This window comes from Saccopteryx bilineata, chromosome X (genome assembly GCF_036850765.1).
Source record: "Saccopteryx bilineata isolate mSacBil1 chromosome X, mSacBil1_pri_phased_curated, whole genome shotgun sequence".
Taxonomy (NCBI): domain Eukaryota; kingdom Metazoa; phylum Chordata; class Mammalia; order Chiroptera; family Emballonuridae; genus Saccopteryx; species Saccopteryx bilineata.
In genome coordinates, this window is record NC_089502.1 from 42,557,943 (window position 1) to 42,583,964 (window position 26,022).

General features: G+C 42.0%; 1 protein-coding gene across 1 annotated transcript in view; it reads left to right on the forward strand.

The window, feature by feature from the left end:
* The window catches only part of COL4A6 (collagen type IV alpha 6 chain), a 413,946-nt gene that overhangs the window by 364,113 nt on the left and 23,811 nt on the right, over nt 1-26,022 (forward strand). Inside the window, exons 14-27 of the mRNA XM_066249666.1 lie at nt 6,324-6,383; nt 7,456-7,497; nt 7,988-8,041; nt 9,546-9,615; nt 10,672-10,779; nt 11,714-11,863; nt 13,025-13,129; nt 14,587-14,747; nt 15,227-15,406; nt 15,979-16,162; nt 19,129-19,182; nt 23,392-23,463; nt 23,924-24,031; nt 25,496-25,717. Coding sequence (XP_066105763.1) covers nt 6,324-6,383; nt 7,456-7,497; nt 7,988-8,041; nt 9,546-9,615; nt 10,672-10,779; nt 11,714-11,863; nt 13,025-13,129; nt 14,587-14,747; nt 15,227-15,406; nt 15,979-16,162; nt 19,129-19,182; nt 23,392-23,463; nt 23,924-24,031; nt 25,496-25,717 — 1,570 coding nt within the window. The remainder of the gene's footprint in view (nt 1-6,323; nt 6,384-7,455; nt 7,498-7,987; nt 8,042-9,545; nt 9,616-10,671; nt 10,780-11,713; nt 11,864-13,024; nt 13,130-14,586; nt 14,748-15,226; nt 15,407-15,978; nt 16,163-19,128; nt 19,183-23,391; nt 23,464-23,923; nt 24,032-25,495; nt 25,718-26,022) is intronic.

The window sequence follows — 26,022 nt, forward strand, 5'->3', positions numbered from 1 at the left end:
TGAACATAAACAGGAGCCTCAGGCAGCAGACAGGTTACTGCAACAATCTAGGAAAGAGATGGTAGCGGCCTGGTGGAGGGTGATAACAATGGAAATAGAGAGAAGTGCATGGATTCAAAATGTAAGAAGTTCAAACTTTTTATAGTGGAACATTTTAAATGTACCGACAATGGAATAATGATACAAGTGTCAATAATTAGCAACTCATGGCCAATCTGAAGCAAAGAACAGACATATCATTTCATCATAAATACCTCAGCATTTCAAAGAGATAAGGGCTTTTTAAAAAATTATAAGATTATCATCAGTAATTAATTATTAGTAATTACTTAATATCAGTTAATAAGTCAGAATTCAGATTTATGATTGTCACATATATAAATATATATATATTATATATATGCATAATTATAATTGCCTTAATAAAATTAGAATACAAATGAAGCCCACACATTACATCTGGTTGATATGTCTCTTAAATTATAAGATATGTTTTGAAGGCGAAACTGAGAAGATTTTTATGGATTGGATGTAGAAATAGGAAGGAAAATAAATGAATCAGAGACAAATGAGCCTGTCCCTCCCTGCTTGCTAGCAAAGTGGGGATGGATGACTCTATTGCTTCTCCACAGTTCTTTGAAACACTGCATCTCTCTGGGTAGCCAGAGAACAAAGCCAGTAGAGCCAGTGGCATAGGTTGCTTCCATGATGATCCCTATCACTTTATAGAAACACAAAGGCACAGAGAATTATTTGTTCAATATCCTTAATTTTAATTAGCTCAGCAGCTAATGAATCAGAAAGGAAGAGAAAACTGATGTTGGAGACAGGATACCTGGGCTTACAGACCCGGCTCTACTTCTGGGACTTTTTCAGGTCTCTGAACCTCTCTGTGTATCTGTAGTATAACAATGGACATACCGTGTTTCCCCAAAAATAAGAGTGTCTTATATTATATTAATTTTTGCTCCTAAAGACGCCCTAGGTCTTATTTTCAGGGGATGTCTTATTTTTCCATGAACAAGAATTTATATTTTAAAAACTAAGTATGAGAAAAAATATAAAATATTTCAACAATTTTAACTTCAGGGTTGAAATAACAATATTAACCATATATTTGGTTGGTTAAATAGAATGTTACTAAATTTAATCTCATCTATTTATTTTACTTTTTAAAATGGCTACTAGAAAATATAAAATAACATAGTAGCTCATATTATATTTTTATTGGACAGCACAGATATAAAGTATTTTGCTCCTGACTAGGTGGGTAGCACAGTGGATAGAATGTCATCCTGTGACTCTGAGGATCCAGGTTCAAAACCCCGAGGTTGCTGGCTTGAGCACAGCTCACCAACATGAGAGCAGGGTCACTGGCTTGTGCGTGGGATCATAGGCATGAACCCATGGTCACTGGCTTGAATCCGAAATCACCGCCTTGAACCTGAGGTCACTAGGTTGAGCAAGAGATCACTGGCTCAGCCAGTCAAGGCACATATGAGAAAGCAGTCAATGAACTACTAAGGTACCTCAATTATGAGTTTATGCTTCTCATCTCTCCCTTTCTATTTGTCTGTCCCTGTCTATCCCTCTCTCTCTTGCTAAAAAAAAAATGACATAAACTACAAATAGTCTGCTCACAAAAAATAGGGGATATTTTATTGCTTCATATTCATTTTGAAATATCCCCTAATTTTTGTCAGCAGTATAAATAAATAAAGTATTTTTCAAGTGGGTTAGGGAAGAAGGTTTGCACCTTCCTTTGTGAAACTTTCACACAGATTCTACTCATTTTGTTTGATGCCTGTGAGGTAAACAAGGTGGGCTGGGCTTATCTTTCTGTACTGATGAGGAAACCATGGCTTGAACGGATGAAAAGGATTGTCCAGAGTCACACAGCAAGTTGTTAGCAGAACTGAGACAGAAATTCAACTTCTGTTAAATCTAGCCAACCCAGGATTTCCCCCCCCCAATCATACTGCCCCCTACAGTCCTGTTTATTCTTGTCATTATGGTGGTAGATTTTATGATCTTCGGTGTTATTGAGTTCAGTGGCTCACACTCCCTCCCTTCTTCCCATTTTCTCCCCAGGCCTACCTCAGAGGATTCTCCCTGCTACAATTTTACCCTGTTCTCTTTTGTTCTGTAAAAGAAAAAGAGACTGGCTTATAACAATGCAAGGTGATAGATTGCAATACTGTTTGAAGCTCAGCATTTCCAGTGTTTCACAATGTGGGCTAAAAAATAGAAACCCCAGCTGATTGTAAATATATCCAAGCTAGAAAACACCTTCCTTTATATAGCACAGCCTATTTTCAGAGGGTGGGAATCACTTTGGCATAGATTTGCTATGCAATCCTTGCCAAATTATATAACTCCACTCCTCACACCTCTACCTGCTTAATGGGAACATTCATAGGTACCTTATGTGCCTTATGACAGAAAAATTGTGAGAAGAGAGGTGACAACATGTTTGAGACACTCTTGGCTTTTCAAAGGAAACACACTTTTCAAATCCAAAGCCCTTACATAAGCTTTCAATTATCCATACAAGGCAGTGCTGAGGATGAAAATCTCTAGGGAATCCAAAATGTTCCCTTTAACCATTTGTTTCCTTTTCATATGAGCTTAAATCTTTTCAGCAACTGCTGAGAAGGGGTCAAGCTGACAGATTTATGCCTCACGTCCTTCCTTTTGCCCCCTCTGCAGTAAGCAAATATCCCTGATTATCTGGCTCAGTTCCAGTTTCATACATCTCACCCGACTGTCCCCAGGAGGTGCTCACACTTGTAGGCCACAAGTACTCCCATGGAGATGGTCAGAATCACATACCAGTGTGCTGTCTGTCTCAGGGACCAGAAAGCACAGGGTAAGGGAAAATGGAATAGATGAGAGGAGAGAAAAGAAACTGGAAAATCCTGAGGTACTTATTGAGTGAAACTGGCAGCTACTAGGCAGATGGGGTTCTCCTTCAATTGAGCACAGGCTATCCAGGCACTTCAGGTAGGTCATTCGCAGATGAAGCCCCAGCTTGCCAGACTTAAGCTTGGCCCTGGGCCCTGGTGCGCCAAGGGGCAAGAGGTGTGGCACGGCCAGTTGAGGAGACTCACTTTCCTAATCTCTCATGTTTCAAACCTCAAGCCACTCTTGGCATGCCAAGCAGAACAGATTTCTGCTGTTTAGCTTCCAAAACATTACCATGAACCCCACCCCGCCCCTCCCCCCAAGGCCTCCCTCACCTTTTGATGCTTTAGGCTGCCCCAGTTAGAGGAGCTTCCCTGGCTGTGGAGAGGGCTCCGGCCATCTCAGTCGCCTCCCTGGGGCCACGGGGAGCCATTTGGGCTGGGGAGAAGCTCGAGCACAGTGTCACTGCGGTGGCCAGCCTCTCCGGGAAGCATGTCTCTGAGAATCATGGCCAAAGTGTCCCTCCCGGGGCAGTGGGCCTGACACTGCTGGTTCTAGCCTATTTCTTTTTGTTTTCTTTTCACTGTCATCATTTTTAAATGATTTTGTATCTATTTTAAAATTATAGTTTACATGCAATATTACATTAGTTACAGGTGTACAACACTGATGAAGCATGTGTATACCTTGCAAAGTGATTACCAACATAAGTCGAGGAACCATCTGTCACCATGCACAGTTATTACAATACTATAGATGGTATTACCTGTGCTGTATTTTACATCACTGTGGCTAATTTTATAACTCAACCTGCCTTGGTTTTGCACCACCATCCCCACCCTGACCCAGTGACTATGCCACAACCCCAATTATAACTGGCCAAATGACTGAAATTGAGTTATTTGAACAATCATTAATATCCTTGAACCAAAAATACCAGGATACGAAAAGCCTGGAGAGCAAGCCTAAGCCTATAAACAGCCAAGAGTGTTTTAGTGAGGCTTTCCTGGCCAATGATGTGAAGGGGTGAGGGAGTGGTGTGTATAGGACAGTTCATGAAGAGGACTAACTGTGACAGGGCCAGGTCCTAGAACATCTTGCTAGAACAGCGTGTTCAGTCGGGCCCTGCATGGTGCCTCCCTGTGCTGGAGACAAGCTGAGCCTACAGCCCAACATCTTGCGAAGTCATCTATTTTGTATTGGCTTTAAGTCACACTCACATACTACTTTCTTTCATATTTTAAAATCTTTTATGTATTTATTTTTGTTCATATTGTAGTGCAAGTTCTCAGACTTTCTCTCTCAGAAAGCAAGAGTCCATAGGCTCTTTCTGTCTTCTGAAGAAGGATAAGGTCCCCTTGTCTTTACAACTGTGGCAAGTTGTGGGAGAACACAAACAGTTCTTCGACATTCCTTCACCCTTTGCAACAGTTTTGTTCTCTCGGTCATCATTACATTTAATTCAGCAAGTATGTATGGGATGTTGTATGTGTTCAGCCTGCAGTAATATGCCTAAGAGGAGACAGAAGTGCATGTGACATCAACCTTCTACTTACAAATATTCATATGCAATCCATCTTAGACTTTAAGAGTTTGGGGCAACGTGAGCTGCCATAGCTTCCACGGACAGGACAGAGAGGTCTGCATAAGCTGCTTGACTTCAGAAACCAATAGACACATTCCACCAGGTGGCAGCACGCATTGTTTTCTAATTGGAGATCCAAAAGGAAAATTTCAAATAAGTTTGCATTCAGTTTGATCCACAGGCCTTTCAAATACAATTCCTATTCCACATGAGGTCTGAGCTATTTGACACGCAACTACAGATGTAGAGAAAGGCAAATAGAAACCAAAGCATGCTGTGAATCTGACCCTTCACAGATATACACTCTCCTCCAATAAAGAGACAACACAACAACCCATGTTAAAAAACAACAACAAAAAGAAAAACTTGGGCCTAGAAAGCTAAGAGCTATTCAGCCAGCTTTCAGTAGCCATGGAGATGCTCTTAGTGTATAAGAGGAATACAACTACAAACAGGATTGGAGCAATGCCTTTACAACCAGTTGAACCAGGTCACATCAAGAGGGAAACAGGTAATGGGGCAAAACGTTTAACATCTTTTTCACAAGCCTACATGTAAGAAAGCTTCACTTCTTCCTTTACTTTCACTATAGGCTTAAATCTTTCTTTCTTCCTTCCTTCCTTCCTTCCTTTCTTTCTTTCTATCTTTCTTTCTTTCTTTTTTTCTTTCTTTCATTTTTTAGAGAGAGAGAGAGACAGACAGACAGACAGGGACAGGCAGACAGGAAGGGAGATAGATGAGAAGCATCAACTCCTAGTTCCGGCACCTTAGTTGTTCATTGATTGCTTTCTCATATGCGTTGACCAGGGGGGCTCCAACCTAGCCAGTGACCCCTTGCTCAAACCACCAACCCCGTGTTCAAGCTGGTGACCTCAGATTTTCAAACCTGGGTCCTCAACATCCCAGACCGATGCTGTATTCACTGCACCACTGCCTGGTCAAGCTAAGCTTAAATGTTGTTTGTCAAAATCTATGCTCCAGGAAGTTCAATTTTAAGCAATAACAAAATGGCCTCAATTCAGTTTGCTGTGAGAGTCTTCATCCAGTTCGATAATGAACTCTTCTTTATCTTGGGTCCCAGAATATGTTTGCCTTGGACTCAGAGGGGGGCAAATTCTTTCTCACTCACTCTGCTTTTTTGGATTTCTGCTTTACCATAGAGAATTCTCCAGTTATGTCCATGGCTGTAAAGCTTCACTTCTTGTAAGCAGGGTAAAAAGGGTTGGAAACCATGTCACAGTCCCCTTTGAACTGCTCCTAGTGCCTACAGCATTGTAGACCACACCAAGATAGAAAAACATTTCACTGAGAAAGAAATTGAAGTCATCATATCTCCAAAAGGCAAAAGCTCTTCTTTCTAGTATTGACCACCAAGGATTAACACAATTCTCCAATTGTGGGTCAAAAAGCCAAGATCTTAGATGGTGGAAGGCAGCCAGTTCCCATGGAAAGGGCCCTGGAATGGAAACTGTCTCATTGATTATGTAACCCATACAACATGTTTAGCTCTTCTGAGTGTTAGTTTCCCTATCAGCAAAACCAACAAAGTCAGATATTTCATCATTTCTATGCTGTTAGTCCCTGTTATTATTAATGTATGCAATATTGTTTGGGGAAGAAGACACTACTTCTAGAACCAAAAGAGAACCTTGACTTAATGGTCCAAATTGTTTTCAAGCCCTATGTGCTTCTCAGGCAGTGACAAGAGACTCAGTATAGTGAGCCTCCCCAGTAGGACAACAGAGCTGATTTGAAATGACCTAAATGCTTTGGATGGAGCCATGAACCTACGAGAAAATGAATGCTGGCACTTATGGTTTCTTCTTTCCTTTAGGGATTTGGAACTGCTGGAGAAAAAGGAGAAAAGGGAATCCCTGGTTTGCCAGGACCTCGGGTAGGAACCTGGAATGTTGCTTTCCTGAGTCTGTTAAGTCACCTGGTCCATTTTATTTCCTGTTTATATGTTTATGTTATATAACTTTGTGGTCACTTAAGCCTCTCTTCTTCCTCTTCCTCAGCCTTTTGGCAGCCCCTTAAGACTATCTTCTTTCCACTTTGCCCCATTTCCTTGACTTAGTGGCTTCCTTGAATGAGGAATGATGTACCCCTATACTAGGTGACTATTCAGCCTATTTACTCTACTTGCCCTCATGTATAATTAGCCTCTGAAAGAATCACGTGAGTTTCTTCTTGCTTTCATCCCATTCTATCCTGAGGGAATGTGGGCAAGCATGAGAGTTGGGGGGTGGGGGTTGTAGGAATAGAGGAGGAAAGAGGGCCATGTACAATTTTTATAGGGCAGAAACAAGCCTGGAAAGTTCTAGAACATGGTGATGTTTCAAGTGAGTAGTTTCCAATAATAATATCACTTTAGGTGGAAAAATAACTGCTACTCTCTCTGATCCTTAGTGTCAGGCACTTGGGTCTTAGGCTTTAAGCAATGGGCTAATCTTAGCTTTAAAGTAGTAACATTTTAGAGAATTGTGTTTTTAGCTCTGTCATGAAGCTTATTAAAGAGTCTTTTGAGTATTCAGTAATATTCATCCATTACCCTGCCATTTCTTTCTCTTCTGTTTCCCAATTCCCTTGTCTTGAAAAGGCATAATCACCAACAAAGAATGCATTTGGGGTTAGAGACAAGCCGCCCTCCCACAATCTATTTAAAAATCTCCTGACTTGGAACTAAAGCAGACTAAGTAAAATACCACCCAGCCCTTGTACCAAATTCCACCTAGTACTTAAAATGTTTCCATTTATTTAGCTCTTTATAAATGGTCTGTCAGACTATTCAGCCTGATGGATTAGTGTTTAGAAATAAGTCATTAAGCCAGGTCTAGGAACATTCTCTTACCTGATTTTAGGAGCCCGCTAAATCCTGAACTCAATTGCATAGCTTGTTATGTAAGTCTAGTGACTTTTTCTAGTGTAGTCTCTTGATCTATTTAAGGTGCTTCTTTTCTCTTTAGGGTCCCATGGGTTTAAGAGTTCAAGGACTTCCAGGAAGTAAGGTATTTTGGTCCATATTATCAAACCCTCAGTGTATAAAATCTGAATCGAAAGGTCCCATTGCTTTTCTTAGCATGGTCATCAATCCACAAGAGACATTGCTTATAATCCAAATTGTCCACTTCCCTTTGATTGGCATAATCTCAACCACTCTCTTTTGTTTGCACCCAAGAAGATAAGTATCCAGTGTCAATTCTGATGCCATGCCATGCCATGATGCAGCCCTACTTCTTTAACATGTTATCAGTGCATAGCAAAGCCTCCCCTGCATATATTTATCTCTAGCCTTGTGGCCCTTGCACCTCCAAATGTGCAAGTTGGCTACCTAGTGTGTCATATTCCTTTCTGTAACACATCCAGAGTTGGGTAGGATCCATACATATCTTTTAATGCCAGCCATGTCCCTATGCCATTTGCCCTGGCTTAATCCAAAGATCAGCCTCTCTTATACTCTTAGTCATTCAAGTTAATTGTAACTATATTCCGTCGCAGGGCCAGAAGGGATCCTCAGGTTTTCCTGGGCTGAATGGATTGCCTGGAGTTAAGGTAATGTTGAGAAATAAAAATCCAGGATTGGGAAGTGGAGGGGTGAAGTATTACTAAAACGGCTGTTTGGCCCATTTAGGCTACTATACCAAAATATCACAGATTGGGTAGCTTAGAAAGAGCAGAAATGTATTGCTCACAGCTCAAGAGACTGGAAGTCTGGGATCAGGGTGTCAGTATGGTTGTGTTCTGGTGAAGGCCCTCTTCCAGCTTGCAAACTGCCTTCTTTTCCCTGCGACCTCATATGATAGAAGGGATGAGCTAGCTTCTTGGGCCTTTTATATAAGGGCACTAATGCCAATCATGGGGGTTCTGTCTTCATGACCCAGTCACCTCCTAAAGACCCTAACTCTAAATACATTACCTGGGGCATTAAGTTTTCAATATTAATTTGGGAGAGAGATACAAACATTCAGACTGTAGCAAATGCCTACATATGAAATGAAGTATTTTTAAAGTATTTTGAAACTTTAGATGTCTCCCTTTTCACATGAAATGAATGCATACTACTTTAATATACAAAGTTGATGAGTATTCCTTAAATACTAAATGATACGTGGCAGACTAATGGGAGGGCGCTGTGGGAGCAAATCCATTCCTCCAAGGAAAAAAAATTATTATTGACATTGCTTAACCCTTTGAGTAGTGAGTTTTTTTCATGCTCTCTGACCTCCAAGAGTGAGTGTTTTTATCAAAAAATGAAATTAGTTCCAGTTACAGTTTTATTAACTTAAAATCATATTTGTTTGATAAGCAATTTATGAAAACAAGAAGAACATACATTTACCTTTTTTTTAATGTTGCCTTACACATTTTTAAAGTGAAATTTTTGTTACAATTGTACTCTGGATGGTCAGGAGACCCGAGGATGTACATGAACGTTCATACTACTCAAAGGGTTAAAGTTGCCAACTTTTCAGTTTTGTTATTGTTCTTAAATTCTCTGTAGACAACACATCCCTTTATTGCTCGCACCTGGGCAGACCAGTCCAAGTGCCCTACTCTGAATACGCCAGTGTATCTGATTCTGATACCTGAGTCCCTCTTTTGGGACAATTAGGACTTCTTTGACTTCTGCTGTCTGGCATCCTTCACAAACAGGAGCAGTGACAATAACAATGTCCCAGGCCTGTTGAGGGTGGGAAAAATATTGAAACACTGCTCCCTCCTTGCCACATCTAGGGTGCAGCCATGTTGTCTATTCCTGAGATGTATTTCTCAGGCTCAGAAGCAGATTATCCTGGAATTGGGTCGCAAAACAAAATTGGGATCCCTTGTTCTTAACAGGATTTTAATTGAGTATCAGGCCTCATGCCCGCTTTGTGTCACATTCATCTTAAATCAAAAAGTCTTTGAAATTAATCTATGAGCTAGTTGACCCTGGAAATCAGGGTTTGCAGAAAGAGGAACCATTTATTTTTCTGGGGAATGGATTGAAGAACACATAGATGTTGAGTGATGAGGTCATGAAAATATTTATGTTTAATATATTTAATCTTTGCAGGGCGAAAAAGGTGGCGTTGGCCTGCCAGGCCCAGATGTTTACACCGATATAGCTGGTGCTGTAATCCCAGGTGCAATTTTTCATTGATTTGAGTGGAGAAGAAAAGACAGGGAGTTAAATTCTATATTCCTCAGAATTGTTAAAAGAATACTTTGTCAGCTCCTGGCTTGCTGCTAAACCCAACACTCCCAAAGGCCCCTCTTGGTTCCTGAACTTGGGGAGTGAAGCTAATTCCAATATCTTAGGGAAATAAGCCAAACACTGCACTCTATTTCTGTGTTGGGTCTGCCAAGACTAGGGTGTGAGTTGGCCTGGACATGGATTTGCTAAAAATGGCTCTAGTAACTCTTAGGGAAGGATTGATATCCTTTCCTGCTAGGCTTACTTCAACCTGATACCATGGGACACTCAGAGTCTCATCTACATGTATGCTTGAGCTTGACACTTTCATGGGAAATGAAAATGATCTTTGGTGAAGGGAGCAGCTGGTTGACAGCTTTCGACAATATAATGCTTTGAAAGTTTTTCTTTACCTCTGCTTGTTCTAGTTACTGTGGTGCCCAACCCTTCCTTTTGCCTTCTCCAAAGATGCAGCTGCCCACTGTTTCCAGTTACTTCTTGCTTGGGCAAAGGGTTCTACTGTTGTGCCTTGTTCATCTGGATCTCCTAACTTATCTCTTTCCTTTCATCCTCTCAGACCCATGCCCTTTCTGGTAAACCCATTAAAGCTGAGGTATTAATGGTCTACAGTGGCTACCTGTGTTCTTCTCCCAAGAAACCTATGTGTATAACATAAATAGTAGACTTCAATACCTTAACCTAAGTAGTAGACATTTGAAGCACTACAGCAGGTTACTACTAGTAGTAAAAGAACTAGTACTTACCAGTTCTTACCATGGAAGGAAAACCTTGGCCAAACCAGTTTTGAACATTAGTGGAGCCTTAGTTCAGATAGGGCTGCTATCACATGGGGCCATTAGCATCTGGGAGCTCTATGAAGAGTGAGAACGTCAATTCTACCTGAAGATCTCTCCTTTCGTCTCTTCTTAAGCATTTTGTGGCATTTATGAAGCTCCTCTGCATTTACTTACTGCCTTTTCTTTGTTTGATTTTATTGCAATGTCAGGTTATCCTGGAGACCCCGGCATGCCAGGCCTCCCAGGACTTAAAGGCGATGAAGGCTTCCAAGGCCTACCTGGCTCTTCCGGAACCCTTGGCTTACCACCTTTACGAGGTGAAACAAATTAACCCACATCCTCCACAGATCAGTACTCTCTCCACTCTGGTGCCCAGTATCCCCTTCCGTACATCTGCTCCAGTACATACCTAGCCAAAGTCAAAAGAAAGGTTGACTGTAGTCACTAAGTTTCTCACTTACAGCCCAAGGCTAATGTATATGGAGAAGGTACCTGGTTGAGGAGCTTCCCTTTGGCCTCAATAATGTCTCATAACTAAATAGGCAGTTCAGACTGTCATTGAAAGTGTAGCAGCCAGAACAATCTGGGCTCGACTTCTTCTGAGGATGTGTTATTGCAGTTGGTGCTTAACTAAAGGGCCTAACAAAAGCCCAGAGGAATGTTGGTACCCAGATCCTCACTCTGTGCATAACTCAGACACTGAATGGCCCCAGCATACTATGGATTAAAATAATTATGAGGGGCATACCCATAGGTCATTCTATAGCAGTGAAAATAGAAAGGTCATGTCAGAGTCTGGGAAGCTGTGAGTGATATCCCAAATGTGAAACCTCAGACATTATTTTTAAAGGCACCAGTTTCTAAATTCCTTAGAGATGGGCCTCTGTAAGGATACTTGTTTTTTTAAAGCAGCCATTTGGAAGAGGTACAGCTGATCTCAGTACCAAAATGGAAATAAAAAAAAAAAAAAAGAAAATAGGAGGCTTGAAACCCAGGTCTCCCTCTCAGGTTTACCATTAAGAAACTCTGCAACCTGAGCGTTTTTTCTAATGTCATTGGGCCTTACTTTCACTCGAGGTTAGGCTAAGTGACTCCTAAGGGCCCTTCTAACTTTGCTGCAAGAGAAGAGCAAATGCTGTCCTACATTCTTCCTTTGGAGTTTAGTTTCCAACGTATGCCACTGGGTAGAATACCCCTGAAGAGCAAATAGAGTAATATGATTAGCATTTTTCTGTGGGCTTAACTTTCCAGGTGTGCCAGGTGCTCGAGGGCCCCAAGGAGTTTCAGGCCTGAAAGGAAACAAAGGAAATCCAGGCCCCACCACAATTGGGACAGCTGGCCTTCCTGGCAAAAATGGTTTACCAGGCTTGCCAGGCCTACCAGGCCCACCAGGTCAACCCGGTAAGTTGTTCATTTCTCTCTTTGGTATTGAGAGACAGGTGTGATCCAGACTGCAAAACGGTCATGACTTTTGAGAGAAGGAGCATTTCACAGGTGTATCAGCTAAGCTAGGACTCAGTATTACTGGAGAGTGGCCATGATGAAAGCCCCATCCTCTCAGAATCAGAACTCTGCTACTTCTACAAGTTAACCACAGCAGTCGCAATATTCATCAAGGAACAAGTCAGCTAGGGATTTTTTTTTCAGAGAGAGAGGGAGTGTAAGGGAGAGAGTTGAGAAACAGCAACTCTTCATTGCAACACTTGAGTTGTTCATTGATTTCTTTCTCATATGTGCCTTGACCAGGGGGCTTCAGTTGAGCCAGTGACCCTTTGCTCAAGCCAGAGATCCGGCACTCAAACTGATGAGTCTGAGCTCAAACCAGATGAGCCCTCGCTCAAGTTGGCAATCTAGGGGTTTTGAACCTGAGACCTCAGCATCCCAGGTTGATGCTCTATCCTCAGTACCACCATCAGTCAGGCCAGTTAGGGCAGTCTTGATAACCAAACACTACCTAATGCCTTCCAACTTTTGTACTCATATAATTCTACCCTTCACCATTCTCAGCCCCTAGGCCTCTGGTCTCACAGCTCCCAAAGAAGAAGCATTGGCTCTTTCAAGCTCTCTCTGGTCCTCACAGGTGGGCTGAAGACCTGAGATGTGGGAAGCTAAGCTTGAATCTCGAGGTGGCTGCTAAAAGCCTCTACATGGCTCTTTTTCTGTAGATTTTCTACCTGACTATGGGAGTCTAGATTCTAAAGGAAAGGCTGGAAATATGCCCAGCATGTTTCTTTGAAACCTCTTTTGTTCTAAGAGGACTCTCTGAGATAGACCTTGGGACTGCTGAGTTACTGAAACTGCCTAGTCATTCCTGTGTCCCCAGTGTCTGGTCCAGTACCTAAAACATGGTAGACAGTCTGTAAGTGGTAGTAGAGTGAATCAAGCCAACAGAGGATGGATATGCTACAGACTTCAGCTCTCTGTCTTGAATTATTATTATTTCTTTTAATTTCTGCTCTGGTTGTTGAGCCTTGAGCAGGCCTTGGTGACTGAGCTGCTGTGTTAAGGCAAATGAGCCTAGATTCGTGTAAGGTGACAATATTTTGTTTCGTTTTTCTGAAGGTCCAACATTTGAGCCTGGAACCCTAAAGAACGCAGAACCAGGGTTTCCTGGTCTCCGAGGAGAACGAGGTCCAAAAGGAAACCGAGGCCTCAAAGGAATAAAAGGTTTTTATGTCCCTTTGGGTGTATTTGTTCCCCATACTCCCTGAGAAGGGTTTCTGGGGAATGAGCAGATCAATGGCCTTAAGTACCCGAACAGAAGCAATCTTGTCTCTTGATTGAAGATTGGAGTGTAGGATTGTTGGAAGGGCTACAGTGGGGTTCTAAGACTGTGGTTGTCAATCAAGATCACACAGGACAAAGTGGCTCACAGGCCACTCTTCCTACCCCCTCCAGCTGCAGAAGCTACACTAGTTAACACCCAGTAGCCCGGAATGTTAACTAGCACATGATGCAACCCCTCCCAGTTTGCAAGGCCAAGGCTAGAAGTCATGTATTACCTTCAGCCTGAATGAAAGGGCTCTGAACAGGTCAAGACCTGGCACTCTGAAAAAGCCAACGGGTTCTATAAAAACAACTTCAGCCACCAATGATGTTGAAGGACTGATTGATAACCCCAGACTTCAGTTCACTCCTCTCTCCAACTTCTTGATGCCTTCCAGTCATTCCTCTGTTTCATTCTGAGGCGAAGATGCTAAAGCTCAATTGAATCAATTTATTATAGCTGCAGTCCAGGCCGGGGGGGGGGCAGAGGAAGAGGTGAAACTGCAAGCTGATGAGTGGTTTGGGGATGTGCCTAATAGCTTTAGGTATCTAAAGTCTCTCTTCTTTTCTTAAATAATTCAGTGTTCCTCAGCCTCAAACAGAGAGGTGCTAACTTACTTCTCTGTCCTTCTTATTGCCCTATTATAAGATGTTACTACCTAAGTATAGGAGCTAGTTCAGAAGTTTTTGAAACATTCATTTCTATTATCCATACCCAAAGAAGACTATTTGGGGAAAAGAACATTAAATTGCAAGTCTTCTCTTAGAATATTAACTTTGGTCCTTCCCTGACTCACTACACAGCTGGTGTACTTCTAGATACCATTCTTTCTCCTAAAAGAGTACAACTCTAATGCTTCCCCTTCTATATTTCTATGGGTCCAGAAGGTTTTCTCTATCAGTGATAGTGATTCTCAAGCCTTATTGTACATGAGAATCACTTAGGGGAAATTACTACAATTTTGATTCTTTGGTCTGGCTATGGTGGTAGTGATTACTTTATACCTATTCAAAGATGCTTTGCTGAAGTATCTATTATTAATTTATTTGACATTTTTCTTTGTGTAAAGGCAGGGGGAATGTCATTTTTGTGAGGAGAACCTTTGAGTGGCTTGGATTCCACACTGTTAGCTAGTTACTGTGGGTCAATGGTTCTCATCTCAGACTAATTAAAGCCAAATCACTATCCCAGATGTACTTTGATGAAGAGGAAACCTACTTCATTTTCATTTAAGTCTGTTCACAGGCCTTTGGATTGCCTACATGGAGTTAAGGCACAAATTACCACTGTCAGGTCTTCCTTCTTTTTGAAAAAATGGCTTAGTTTGTTTAATTTTGTCTTTTATATTTTTCCCCAGGGGACTCAGGATTCTGTGCTTGTGATGGTGGTGTCTCCAACACTGGACCACCTGGGGAGCCAGGCCTGCCTGGGCCACCAGGTCACATAGGCCTTCCAGGCCTTAAAGGGGTCAGAGGAGATCCAGGCTCTAGAGGCACTGAGGGCCCATCAGGGTCTCCAGTAAGTCTGATCAAACTTTGGCCCCGAGGGCATAATGGGAGCTCTCAACTCCTCACCAATCATTTTCTTAAAACACATGAAATGATGAGGATACAAACCTTCAGGCTTTTGGTCTGTAGTATAAAAATAAAAAAGGTCAGATAGATGATCTCAAGTTCTTTTCTGCTTTAACATACCTATATTCCCTCCTTTCTTCCCTCCCTTAATCCTTCCCTTCCTTCCACAAAATTATTTACATTTGCCTAGCATTGTGCTGGGCCCTGAAGATAAAATTAGAATTAAGACGAGGTTACAATCCTCAAATATTTCAAAATTTAGAAAGGATAAGAAAATAAGTGGTAATTATAACACAAGGTGACAACATAATCAAGCATCCAGAACAGTGGAAAAATGGTCATGCTTCAGGTCAGACTTATGCTAGGTGCCAGAATTCTGCAAAGTCTGCATCTCCTAATCATTCCCTTTTGTATCTTTGTCAGGGTTTATTTGGGCCACAAGGTCCTACAGGTCTCAAAGGAGCGAAAGGGGAATCAACCTTCTCTACAAGATCAGGGATGCCAGGGGAGCAGGGTGATCCTGGCCCCCAGGGGTTCCCTGGTGAGACAGGAGTACCAGGCAAGGATGGAATACCAGGTTTACGAGGTTGGCCAGGCTTTCCGGTAAGTTGATTGTTTCTCAATGATCAGCTCTCTAAATCGTCACACCCAAGTCGGCGAAGCGAGGTTCTGGTGGACACCAGAGCATGAGACAGGGCAGAACAGGGTCTAGAACATCTCTTCCTGTCTCTACTACTGACACTTTTTATTCCCTGTTTTTCTGTTCTGTAAAATGGAAATACTTTTTTGTTCTCAGAATGGGTCACTTTGATAAATGCTGATAACAATTGACCATATCACTTAAAATCTTTGAGCTTCTCAGTACCTTTCCCTTCCTTGTAAGTAATCCAGCTGTTTTTTGTTTTGTTTTGTTTTGTTTTGTTTTGTTTTGTGATCTCAAGGGTTGTTATCCTGTTTTCTGCTCCCTCCTCACGCTGATCTAGAACCTTTAGCATTATCAAACCACCTAGGATTGATAAGCTTCATTCCCACTACCTAAACTCGGAGGACTTAACTGATAAACTAAACTGACAGAGAATTTTAACAACAACAACAAAAATTAGTCACTCTGGTTACCTCTTTCCTAAGGTTAGAGGACGTTCCAGATAAGTCTGTAAACTGGACTTTCATTCTAGGGTGACACTGGTCGGGGATTCCCAGGCGAAAAGGGGATACCAGGACTTGCTGGTGAAAAAGGCCGTACTGGCTTACCTGGCCTTCCAGGAATTGGGCTGCTAGGACCCCCTGGACCTCGTGGACGTCCCGGAGACCAAGGAATAGATGGACTACCAGGGAAGCCAGGTCTCCCTGGGCCTCCAGGTGAGTCAGGGAATCACATGGTTTTGGACTTAGAAAACTGACCCCTTATAGAATGTAGAGAAACTCAGATGCATGGAATGTGTCATCAGAAGAGACTTGGCTGGTTATAATTACTACTTTCAGTCCTCTACAGGGTTTTCATGTGGGAAAAGTATTGTAATTGTGTTGTGGTACACTTACACAGAAAATATAGATTTCAGCTTTACTTAGTGAAAAATTTCCTAACAGAGCAGTTTAAAAATGTAACAGTTGCCTTGGGAAGGTATGAGCTCATAATCCCTAAAAAATTCAGCCAGAAGCTGAATGACCATTTATTAGGAATATCACTGAAATAATGAGTGGGAAACTGGACAAGGTGTCCTCTACATCGTATGGTAATATCATCAATAGGGAAGAACCTTCTTTATTCACAAGATCTCAGATTGAGAAGAGAACATGAGAACAGTTATATCTTGTCTAATCTCCATTTTATACCTTACTAGAATTTCAGTAACTATATTGAATGAGTCAGCTTATAGCTGTGAAGGTGCTATGCTAATATCTTGTCTTCTTCCATATAGCCAGAATAGCTCTTCATCTCAACTTCTATGTTTCCACAACTTTTGTGTTTCCATTACTGGTGTCACACTCCTTATAGTAATCTGAAATTTGAAAATGTGAAATGTATCTTTTATTCTTCATTTGGAATATTTTTATATTCGTCCTTTCCTATCATTGCTATTGAGATCTCATTATTTCATGCCTCACTTATAAAATACCTATATGCTTGTTGGAAGAAATGGATGACTGAAAGGACAAGTGGGTGGCTGGCTGGCTGGCTGGCTGGCTGAACAAGAGGGTGGATGGTTAGGTGGGTCAATGACAAAAACTTCCTAAGTAGTTTCTCATCTCCAACATCCAGATTTTTCCTACTCAGTTCTGCTATGATTACTGCTGCAAATTTAATATCTGTAAAATACTGATATCGTGCTACTCCTCTAGTCCAAAACCAGAAATGATCTCTACAGAATAGATAATGTCCAAATTACTTTCTAACCTTACTTTATCTCTCACTCTTTGTGATTAAAAAAATAAATTTTAGATAACAGTGTCCTTCACTGTCCCCAAACACATGTTTATTCCTAATTCCAAGATTTTGCCCAGGTTGGCTTTTTCTGAAATGCCCTTCTTCTTTTCTTTATATATTCAGATTCTATCCATTTATCAAGGTTTAATATAAGCCTTACTTCTTCCACTAAGCCTCCCCTTCACCTCCACAGATGTTATTGCCACTTAAATTATATATTTTCATCCGTTAGTGCTTTCACTTTTCCCAACTGCATTATAAGCCTTTGGATACTAGAGAAGTTGAGTAATAATTTTTATCATTTCTTTACTTCGCTAGTATGGTGGATTCTTTTATGGGAGACTAATATATACTTGTGAAAGAAAGGACCTTCCCAATGACCAAAGGGCTATTTCTTAGATCTGTCTTTCCTTTTTCCACCTTGTCACCTTGAAGTAATACAAAAAAAGAAGAAAGATACCAGGTTTTGGGACATTTTTTTTTTAAATCCAATTTGTGGATTGATATAAGAAGAATACTGGTACAGGTCAGAAATTGACAATTAAAGATTATTAAAAACTGAATCATTGTTTCAGTTCACGAATTCCTAAAAAACTGGAAGAAATTTTATCAAACAAAACCATTGTACCTTTCGGAAGGCCTGGTGTCATCTATAGCTTTACTTTCAGCTCTGTTCCAAGAGACATTATTCATGGCCATTCTGCAGCCCCTCCTACAATTGGATCTTGATTCTAAGTCATCACATTTTACAGGCAACTAGGTTTTAAACTGAGTTATAATAAAATGGTACCTATAAACTTACACACACACATTTGTATATTCTCAACATCCCAACAGCTTGGAAACAGGCCAAGTAAACAGAAGGAGGGCCATGGGACCATTTCTATCCCGTACTTCACTGGTCACTGGGCACAGGAAGTTCTTAATCATACAGTGATATAGCCTGTGTGGGATACCTCATGCAGAAAATGTTCTTGTTGCAGTACCAAGACTTTCCCCCAAAATTGCTTCAATTAAGAGCATTAGCTTTCTTTCCACACAGCTTTAAAATACATAACCTGTGGAGCTCAGACATTTGCATTGGCTCTTGTCATGAAAAATGAAGATGCTATTCCTAAATATACTCACTTCAACCAGTGATGGCCCTGGCTAGGATATCTGTCTTGCCAGGAAAGGGAATATAGTCAACAGAAGCCTTTCAGCCTTGTAATGTGAATTATTACAAACTTTCGGCAAGCAGGCAAGGGGTTGTTTCCAAAGAGGCTCTGATCCAGATGCTCACAGTAATCCATCACCCTGGGTATTACTGAAGCGGCTACTATGTACTTGATCTTATGAGGGCACCAGCTTTCTCCACCCAGTTCAGACGGGAATCTGATTGGTGGGCATACCCAGGCTGCAGACCTGATGTCCCTTGAGCCTCAAGGAACTTATGTCCTAGTTGTTTTTTTGTTTGTTTGTTTTATGTTTTTCTTTTTTAGTGCATGCATGTATGCACACACAAGAGAGAAAGGGGGGGGGAGAGAGAGAGAAAGAGAGAGAGAGAGAGAGAGAGAGAGGAACAGACAGACAGAAAGGGAGAGAGATGAGCACCTCAATTCTTCATTGTAGCACCTCAGTTGTTCATTGACTACTTTCTCATATGTGCCTTGACTGGGGAGCTCCAGAAGAGCGAGTGTTCCCTTGTGCAAGCCAGTGACCTTTGGGCTCAAGCCAGTGACTATGAGGTCCTGTCTATGATCCCATGCTTAAGCTGGCAACCTCACACTCAAGCCAGCAACTTTGGGGTTTTGAACCTGAGTCCTCTGCATCCCAGGCCAATGCTCTGTTTACTGTGCCGCCACCTGTTCAGGTGAACTTATATCCTTGTTTAATTTTCTTCTTTACTTGATTGATCTAGGCGACTGCTGCTGCAGAGAAAAGGTTGGTAAAGGAGACTTAGACGCAGAGAGAGGTGAGAGCTGGATAGGTCAGGAGGGTTCAAACACCAATGTTAGCAAAAACTTCCTTTGTTTTTGTTCACCTTTATCTCACACACTTACAATGGCCTGAGCACCACACTGAGCAGCCCCTGGTTGGAGAGGCACAATCCTAAGGTCGAGGCACAAAGGCTGACACCACACTGCTTCAGAGGCTCCATAGCACATCCCTTTGGGGAGGGACTATGGGGGTGAGCAGGCATGTGGTCTCTGAGAGGGGCTGACTTCCTTCTCTGTGCATGTTGATGGCTTGGTCATTCTCTACACTTATTTCACTTTCTGAACCTAACTGAGGCTATAACTTGCCTTGAGAGGCACCTGGAAGGATCCATGCCTATCTGATGTTTATTCATTGGGCCCAGAGTAAACTAAGATGTTAGAATCTTGATAACTAGAGGTGCTTTTTATTCTAAATATGAATTTTTCCATACATGGGGAAAATCCTGAACAATTAGTTAATCTGTTACACTTATAAAACAGAACAGGGGTAAAGCCAGTTTTTACTTTGTTGAGGAGAAGTCCCTGAATTCAGTTATGTAAAGACAGTGGCATAAAGTAAAAGAGCTAGAAACCAGTACAACTTGAAGTCCTTATCTGCTCACCATGTTGACCCTCTGCTTTGATACACAAGTGTGGTGTGGTGTACAGAACTGGTCTGAAGCAAAAGGGAAGTATGTCCACAATTTCCTCTGGTTTCTATTCATCTTCTCTTTTATCATTGTTTCTCCTATCTAGTACCCTATCTAGATACCTGTCCTCTGCCCTGTTCTGTAAAGGTTTTGTTTTTATCTGGCTGTCACAAGTGAAAAGAATCTATGAATCTGATATGATAAATTTAGGATGGATGGTGTTATGTTGGGAGCCACCCCAGTGATACTTGTATTTTATCATTTGTTTTTTAAGACATGAAACAACAAAACTATAGTGTTTAATACATTGGAGCCAATAGACTATTGAAATTGTTGGGGCAGGAGTCTTCTGCAGGGTCCCTCTAATGATACTACCTAGGGAGGCAGTTTGTTAGCTTAGTCTAAAGGACTCAGGCCGGAACCAAGAACAGGATTGGAGTCTCATCCTGAGGTGCTTGCCCATGAAGCATATTTCTATAATAGGGAAATAACCCTCAGAAATAACTCTATCATCTCAGTGTCTGGCAGGATGGAGTAGGTGTGGCCACCTCTGGAGGAAGATCAAGCTTATGGCCATCTCTCTACCTATGGGAATATGTCCATAGGAGCCTGAGGTCTAGAAGGTAGAAAGTTGCTGCCCAGCCTAGACAGTAGTGTCACTAACCTGACTGAGGTAGAAACCAGGAGCTCGTCTAAATACTTTTCCTTAAGTAAAACAAACAAATGAAACTTTATTATTCATTGAGCACATTCCAGGATTCCAGGCACTGTGCTATATGTCCTGTTAGCATTATTTCATATGATCCTCAGAAACGCCATATTAGATAAGTAGGTCCCGTTTACAGGAGGCTCAGAGAGTGTATGTTACCCATACAACTAGTTACTTGCACAACTAGGATACAAACTTAGGTCTGTCTGGCTTTGGAACCCAACCTCCTATGACAAAATTTTACTGTTTAATTTCCCATTTTAATTAGGAATAGAATAGGTAGGCTAAAAATGGCATTAAGCCTTCACAGTGGAAAATAGAAGTGGGATTGGAGGAGGAATGCAGCCAGTTGAGTAAGCAGTCGGAATCATAGATTGCATGCATATATTTTAAAAGGTGCAATTTTGAGATTGATTTTAAATTCAGTACAGGCAAAAGCTGTAGCAGTTTATTAGAACTGTTGGCTTTGTGGCTTCAAGCAGACCTTAGGGGATTCTTTTAATGAATAGGCAAGACTAATTTAAATTAGCATAACAATTGTTCATAAATGGCACTTTTATGAGGGAGCCAACACATAAATTGTTCACCAATATTTTATTAAACTTCCCCTCTGTAATCTTATAGACTCTTTTTATTTGCATTATGAATAAGCAGTGAAAAACTTGCTAGGAGAAAGGCTATGCATGACAATTTTGATGTCTTAAATATTAATATTGACTGCCCATTTTCCCTGAGTAGCAGAATTGGCAATTTTATATTTTTTAATTTTTTTAACTTATTGATTGATTTGAGAGAGAGAGAGAGAGAGAGAGAGAGAGAGAGAGAGAAACATCAATTTGTTGTTCCACTTATTTATGTATTCATTGGTTGACTCTTGTATGTGCCCTGACTGAAGATTGAACCCACAACCTTGGTGTATTGGATGACACTCTAACCAACTGAGCTACCCAGCCAGGACTAGAGTTCAGAGTTTTAAATGAAGAGCTAAAGGAAAGGTCGCTGTCTGTCATGCACAAGACAATGGCCTTCAGTGTTTACCTGGTACAAATCTATGGGCACATCTGACCAACTATAGTCACAAGGTTTCAGTATATCCTAAATGAGGTGTGTCAAAAGAACAGGATCGTTTGGAAAAAGCCTCATTCCATTAAGGGGCAGGCATGTGAACTTGAGAGTCTTGGTTTCAAACCCTTGTCATGTGATCTTAATGGACCCTTATGACTAAACTCAAGCTCCCATCCTAGGGATAGACTCCATCTGAGGGCAGGGTGAGTAGGCCATTGCCATCTGCTGCTGTTCCCACACAGCCACCACTGGGAAATCATTATAAGTAACATCTGCTGCAGAGATGGCCATCTGGCATTGGACGCTGATGGTATGGGAAGTAACATCCTGGCACTTGAACACTAGGGGCATTCTTTTCTGCTAGCAATTGCACTAGGGAAGGCGTGGCCAACAGTGTTTGCCCCTGGGCCAGATGAGAAAGAAAACCTTTTCACAGGCCAGACAAAATATTAAAATAAAAAAATGTTTAGGCCCTGGCCGGTTGGCTCAGCGGTAGAGCGTTGGCCTGGCGTGCGGGGGACCCGGGTCCGATTCCCGGCCAGGGCACACAGGAGAAGCGCCCATTTGCTTCTCCACCCCCCCCCTCCTTCCTCTCTCTCTCTTCCCCTCCCGCAGCCAAGGCTCCATTGGAGCAAAGATGGCCCGGGCGCTGGGGATGGCTCCTTGGCCTCTGCCCCAGGCACTAGAGTGGCTCTGGTCGCGGCAGAGCGACGCCCCGGAGGGGCAGAGCATCGCCCCCTGGTGGGCAGAGCGTCGCCCCTGGTGGGCGTGCCGGGTGGATCCCGGTCGGGCGCATGCGGGAGTCTGTCTGACTGTCTCTCCCCGTTTCCAGCTTCAGAAAAATACAAAAAAAAAAAAAAAAAAAGGAAAAAAAAAGTTTAAAAAATGTTATTAAATACAAAACTGATCCATTTAAGTAAACAAAATTTTATTATGTAATTTGTTTATGAATAAATGTAAGTGAGTGAAAAAATTTTAATATACAATATTATTTTAATAAAAATATAATTACATACCGTATAAATATCCAAACTGTATCACAATCAATCGAAACAATATTTAATTAATAGAATGAGCTTGAAGGGGTTATATCGCAAATAAAACAATTATTTTGTTTTACAAACAGCCTGGACACGTTTTCAGTTATCAAGTGCAGCTATTGCCTATGCTACAATGCCACTTCATTCAGCACACTTGACCACAAAAATAATGAATTGTTTGACCTTGGGTGCGCACTGGCAAACTCCGCCTAAGAGAATGTGGGTTTCACATCGCCACTAAACGTCAAACAGTTCATATCGAGTATAGACGAGTACAAAAGTTGTAAATCTTTATAATGGATTTTTTTTAAAAAAATAAAGAAGTATTGCGAATCCATTCTACCAATTATTGGAAGTTAACCCTAGATTAGTCACACGCGGAATTCTTTTCCACATATCACTCTCTTCTTAAACATCTCGATTTCCAATAACCAAAGATGCTTCTGCTTCTGAGTAGCTGAGATTTTAAAGTAGTGGAGAATATTAAAAATTTAATCACAGGCTGCATAAACTCATTTCGTGGGCCGGATCCGGCCCGCGGGCTGTATGTTGGCCATGCCTGCACTAGGGGTAACGCTCAAGAGCTCAAGAGCTTCTGATGCCAGGATTTCTCTGCATGGTCTCCAGCTGCTGGGTGGGAAGGTTGATTGTCTCATTGGATAGAATGGGAGTAAAGTGCATGCTAGGGGGAAATCATTTCTGTCAGTGGGATCACCAGATGCTTACTGTTACCACTTACAGGTATCACTTTGCCTTGTATTATTCCCGGGTCATATGGTCCATCAGGATTACCAGGAGCTCCCGGATTCCCAGGTACGGACTGAGGCCTGAGAAAGCCACTGAGCACAGTTGTGAGCGTCATGAGTCACTGGAAGCAGAGTTTAGCTCATTAGCATTTGGGGGTGCACCTTTCTCTTCTGAGAAGGCAGCCTTGAGGATTGAGAGTGCTGTGTGGGGAGGTGAGAATAAGGGATGCCCTCTAGGATTCTTTTATTTTTTTGAAATTTTATTTATTGATTTTTAGATAGAGGGATGAGGGGGGTTTGGAGAAGTGAAAAATGGGAAACATTAACTCGTAGTAGATGCTTCCTTCATGTGCCTTGACCGGGTAAGCCTAGAGTTTCAAACCGGCAACCTCAACATTCCAGGTTGATGCTTTATCCACTGCGCCACTACAGGTCAGGCGAAACTAGGATTCTTGACTGAACATCACAAACCCTAGCAAGCCACACTGACTCACCTTTTCCCTCACCACTCATATTTGGGTTTTCAGGCCCTAAAGGGGCTCGTGGCCTCCCTGGAATTCCAGGCCAGCCTGGCTTACGTGGAAATAAAGGAGAACCCGGAAGCCCAGGATCAGTTCACCTCCCTGAATTGCCAGGTAAGGAAAAAATCTTCTCATCTGCTTCTCCTTTTGTATGAGTGTATGTCTGGATTATAGTAACCATCCATCAGTTGTAGGAAGTTAGGTTTGCTCTCTGGTGTGAGTGGGATGGTTTTGATCTCATACTCAGGCAAGAGACAGCTTAGAGCTAGAAAATGAGAGCATACCAGGGCAATAAGAGCCATTCAAGATCATTTAGGACAACCTCTTTGCTTTCAAATGAGAATACTGAGAAGCGAAAGGAAAGTGAGTTGCCTGTGATTACAAAACCACTAGTGACAGAGCTAGGACTCTGTCAGGCTGCCAGACCTCTCCCAGCTTCCGGGATCAACTCCTTAAATGTCAGAGGAACAGGAACAGATGAGTCAGAGGGAAGTTGTCCACTTCTATCCTCTTGTTCCCACCCTGTCATTTCAACCTAAGCATCATTGTTGCACATGGCACCAGTTATCAAACTGTGTTCCCTGGGCCAGCAGCATGAGCTTCACCTGGAAACTAGTTAGTAATGCAGATTCGTGGCCCCTTGGCAGAGCTACTGAGCAGAAGCTCTGGGGTATACCCAGCAACCTGGGTCTTACCAAGCACCCCTGGCCCTGGTGATTCAGTTTAAGAACTATCCCTGCTCTATTAGCACAGGGCTCATCCTGGGCTATGTGCCCGAGGTTTATCGGTACCTCAGTTTCCTCCATGACCCAAAAAATGGGATGTGTGACAACAGGGCTTTGATTACTCCAGTAGGTACTGGGCCTTTGAAAGGAGGTCCTGAGTTTAACCAGTCTCTTCAGTCACTATAGGAGGTGTAGAGTTGTTAGGCTTTGCCACAAACCTGGCCTTATGAGCTACAACTCCTCTGTCACATGGTACAGTCCCCGCCTATGGGCAAGTCCTTCCAGGACCAGAAGCTCCTGACCTTCAAGAGAAGTGTGACACACATTATTATTTTTTTTAAAGATGTTTCTTTTTATTATTGAGGTATCATTGACATAAAACATTATATTAGTTTCAGGTGTACAACATAATTATTCAATATTAGTATACATTGCAACATGATTGCCATATCAAGTCTAAGTACCATCTGTCACCTTACATAGTTATAGAATTTTTTTTCTTATGATGAGAACCTTTAATACCTACTATCAGCAACTTTCAAATATGTAATACAGTATTATTAACTATAGTCACCAAACTATACATCACAGCCTCATGACTTGTTTATTTTATCAGTGGAAGTTTGAAGTCCCCTTCACTCATTTGCCCATCCCCTACCCCTTACCTCTGGCAAGCACCAATCTGATATCTGTATCTATAAGCTTGGATTTTTAATTTTTTTATTAGATTCATGACACACATTATTAATATATTCAGTTTCATAGTAGAAGAAATAGCTGTCTCAGCGACCTCCAGCTGGATCTATGGTTTCTAAATCTGTATGGCCTTTTGTTTTTGCCTCTTTACATTTAGGATTTCCTGGACCTCGTGGGGACAAAGGCTTGCCTGGGTTTCCTGGGATTTCTGGAAAAGACGGCTTGCCTGGCAAAGTTGGCACTCCAGGGTCAACAGGTTCCAAAGGAGACCCTGGTGATGCTTATGGTGCTGAAAGAGGTGCTCCGGGGGACCAAGGCCTTCAGGGATTGCCAGGGGACAGAGGATTTCTGGGAGACCCTGGCCTTCCAGGACCCAAGGGTGACTCTTCTTGCCCCACTAATTAAGCAATCTGCTGAAAGCCTTTCCATAACCGGTATACTTGCATGAACACTTGCATGGATCTGGGATGATGGGTTAATGAGGGGGTTAAAATGAAAAATCACTTTGTTCCGTTACTGTCTTTTGGGAACTTTTTTTTTAATTGCCTGAGTCTATTCGCCTGTGTTCACAATTCCAGAAGTAACCATAACCAATAGGTCTCTTGCGAAGCCACCAATTAACTGCCAAGGATAGTAGCCAGAGAAGATAGTGAGGCGTGGGATGCATGAGGAACAAGCTTTTCC